This window comes from Ipomoea triloba, chromosome 9 (genome assembly GCF_003576645.1).
Source record: "Ipomoea triloba cultivar NCNSP0323 chromosome 9, ASM357664v1".
NCBI classification, from domain to species: Eukaryota; Viridiplantae; Streptophyta; class Magnoliopsida; order Solanales; family Convolvulaceae; genus Ipomoea; species Ipomoea triloba.
The window spans coordinates 29975949-29979022 of NC_044924.1; the positions used below are offsets into that span (position 1 = coordinate 29975949).

Sequence of the window (3074 nt, forward strand, 5' to 3'; positions counted from 1 at the left end):
ATTACAAAAAAAAAAAAATAAATAAAAAAAAATTCTTGAAACTACATGGTTAGTGGCTACCTATTGAGTTGCCACTATTGTTTGGAATGCAAGTATAACGATCTGTTAGGGGGGAGAATCAATTTCTCAAGCAGTATTGTTGTATTGGTGGTGAATGGTACATGTTTCAAGTTATCTTTGCAGATTCAGAGCTTGAGACATCATCCGTGCCATTGGGAAACATCACGATTTTGCGTTTAATTAATTAGGTCCTAATTATTAGGAGAGAGAAGTGATTTAGAAAAAAAAATATTAGTTTTAGGATTAATTGTAATTTTATTTTAATTTCTTAAGTAGTTAAGTAAAAAATAAATATTATACCATTTAAAAATTGAGGACCTGTGCTATTAGGCACTTTGTACACTCTAAAATTCAGTCTTGGTGTGAGAACATTTGAGGTGAACGATTTCACTTATTGTCACAAGAGATATCACAAAGTGAATATGAAAGGACTAGAATTTATTAACTCCAATAATAATAATAAATCTTTAATTTGCCAACAAATATAATAACGGACTTCTTAGCTAGTATAGCCTACCCTACAACATGTTGGGAAAAAAAAAAGGAACTGATAATGATGGAAATTTAGAACCTACACTACACATAGCCAATGAGCTTTATTGAATGATGACAATATAATTAATATAAATGAAATGCAATTAAAGAACAAAATTAAAGTATGCAGATTATGTTATTATGCGGCGGCGTTAACTTGCACTCCCGAATCATATGTGTCACCAGGCTTCCAGTTCTCTGGAATGTTGTTTGGAGAAACTACCCACGTCTCATCTCCATCCTCCTCACCACTAAATAGCATCCTTACTTCCAAGGCTCCACTTGGGGGCGAGTTGGTAGTCCACACTGATCCATACGTCCGATCCATCAGCTTGCACTGCAAATTTTGTGTCTGCATATTGAAAAAATTTAAGGTCATGTTCAAAATATTTTAGCTCGATAAGTCCAAAATTGATGAGTTGACCCGATCAGATCGAAAAAGTATAAGATTAGAGCTAAGATATTTTAGTCTGATAAAAAATAGTCTAATAAGCTCGAAATTAATAAGTTCAGTAACAAGAACGGACTAGCCTGATAATGCAAGCCATTTATAAGTTTGTTTTGAAGTACATACCTCACACAGTAGCACTGCAGTAATATCCTTTTGTCCTTGCTCGAACATTATTACAAAAGCTAGGTAATGAGGGTTCCCGCTTTTATCATGTATCCTGAATGTTATATTTTTGCCTGGATAGCTGCAGGGTACCCTGTTTCACACATCAGATCAAAGGAAGACATCAAACTCTATGTTGTCTAATAAGAAAAGATATATAGATATATGATAGTAAAATGAATTGTTTCATAAGCATCTTTATGTAGAAATTCAATTTAATTTGTATGTACCTTCTATATTCAATGTCAACAACTCCTTGTGATAACAGAGATCGAGCAGCGTCTTTTGTCTGAGCCATACGACCAAAGGCGCCGCTGCTTAAAATGAAGTCACTGCCACCACTTGCTCCACTGTCAGTAATTACTGCTGTCACGCCTTTATCAGAGCAGTACAAGCTGTTGGTGCATCTCACCTAGTGAATATATATACCCGGATTTTAGTAACTGATCTTGCTTAGATATGAATTGTTGGTAAGAGTGAGCAAGGAATTCCCAAATTAGTTATCCACTTAAAGTAGATCCATTTAGTACAAATTCATTGCTAATGAATTGGATGCAAATGTGACTTTTCAAAATTCACTATACCCGATCTGCTCCGCTAATTGGTGTGTGTGAACCTAGTAGTCCACTACCAATCGCCCTACAACAGGGACAACCCAAATATAAAATCTGCAATCCACATCCAATCCACCAAATCTACTATTAGTGCATTGGATTGGATTGGATTCACACCCCTAACGGATGCTGATGAGATTTTTCAAATTCACCTTTAGCGGATTGAATGCAGATTCATCTTAAATCTGCTCTGGGCTCACCCATTTCGAAGACATAGGATTAGTCTAGCCTAAACATACCTACTTTTGTTCTTAGTTTACTAAATTACCTGGTAGCATGCACCACATCCTAGGCCATCACGGTAAAGATTTGATGCTGCTGATACATCTCCACCATTCATTGTTGCTCCAAATGTACCAAATCCACAGTGCCCACCTGCACAAACAGCATATATTTTAGAGAACACATTTAACATGAAATCAGTCATAAGCATATTATTGGGCCGAGGCTGGTCAAGGACAAATCTAGCACCAGATAGATGGCTAGAAAATTGTTGGCTCGAGGGACTTCTCGAATTCGCTATTAACCATAGCTTATGACATAGTGGTAAGCGCTTGATTTTAACAAATATAAATGGCATGGATGCGTATTGGTAAGACTCTTACTATCTGTGCCATTGTCATCAGAATTCGGATAGTACGTTGCTTGGGACTGAATGAAACAATCACTGCACGTTGCAGCGTCTCCAGGAGATTGAATCACAAGGAAAGTCCCGATGAGAACTGCAAGACACTGAAGAACTGCCATTGAAGGAAGCTAATTAAGGAAAGAAGCTAAGGATTGAAGGAAAGGTAATTAATTAAGTGAATTGAAGGATGTAAGTTGGGAATGCATGGAAGTTGAATGAAGGGCTTCGAGTATTTATAGTGAACCCAATGCCTCTGATTTGGTGAAAGGTATGACTTTGAAATTCAGTTCAAGTTCCATTTGAAATCTTTGAAGGTATTGGATGGATGATTCTTTCTTATGCCCCAGCATACCTTCTTAGACCTGCCTACTTGCTTCAAATGGCATAGGAAGCTGCTTTCTGACCTGCATATTTTATACTATCTTTAGCCCTTGCCCAAGAGTCTTCAAAGGAAGTAAATCGCGAGTCGTCTAGTAGTCTCTCAATTGGTCATTGTCTTTGACTATGCACACAATGGATTCACCTCCGCACTTCGACCAATTTGAGGAGCCCAATCTTCAATTTAGGGAGACCAAGGACCCAAACTCTAGCCTGGGAAGCCCTAGCTCCAAAATGTTGGGTAGTG

General features: G+C 37.4%; 1 protein-coding gene across 1 annotated transcript; it reads right to left on the reverse strand.

Moving 5' to 3' along the window:
* Nucleotides 1-477: 477 nt before the first annotated feature.
* LOC116028927 (expansin-like B1) lies at nt 478-2836 on the reverse strand. Its single transcript, XM_031270785.1, has 5 exons — nt 2427-2836; nt 2090-2196; nt 1438-1619; nt 1169-1301; nt 478-946 (listed from the first exon to the last, which is right to left on the reverse strand). The coding sequence occupies exons 1-5, from the start codon at nt 2566-2568 to the stop codon at nt 734-736; spliced, it is 777 nt and encodes a 258-aa protein (XP_031126645.1). The 5' UTR covers nt 2569-2836; the 3' UTR covers nt 478-733.
* Between the last annotated feature and the right edge of the window lie 238 nt (nt 2837-3074).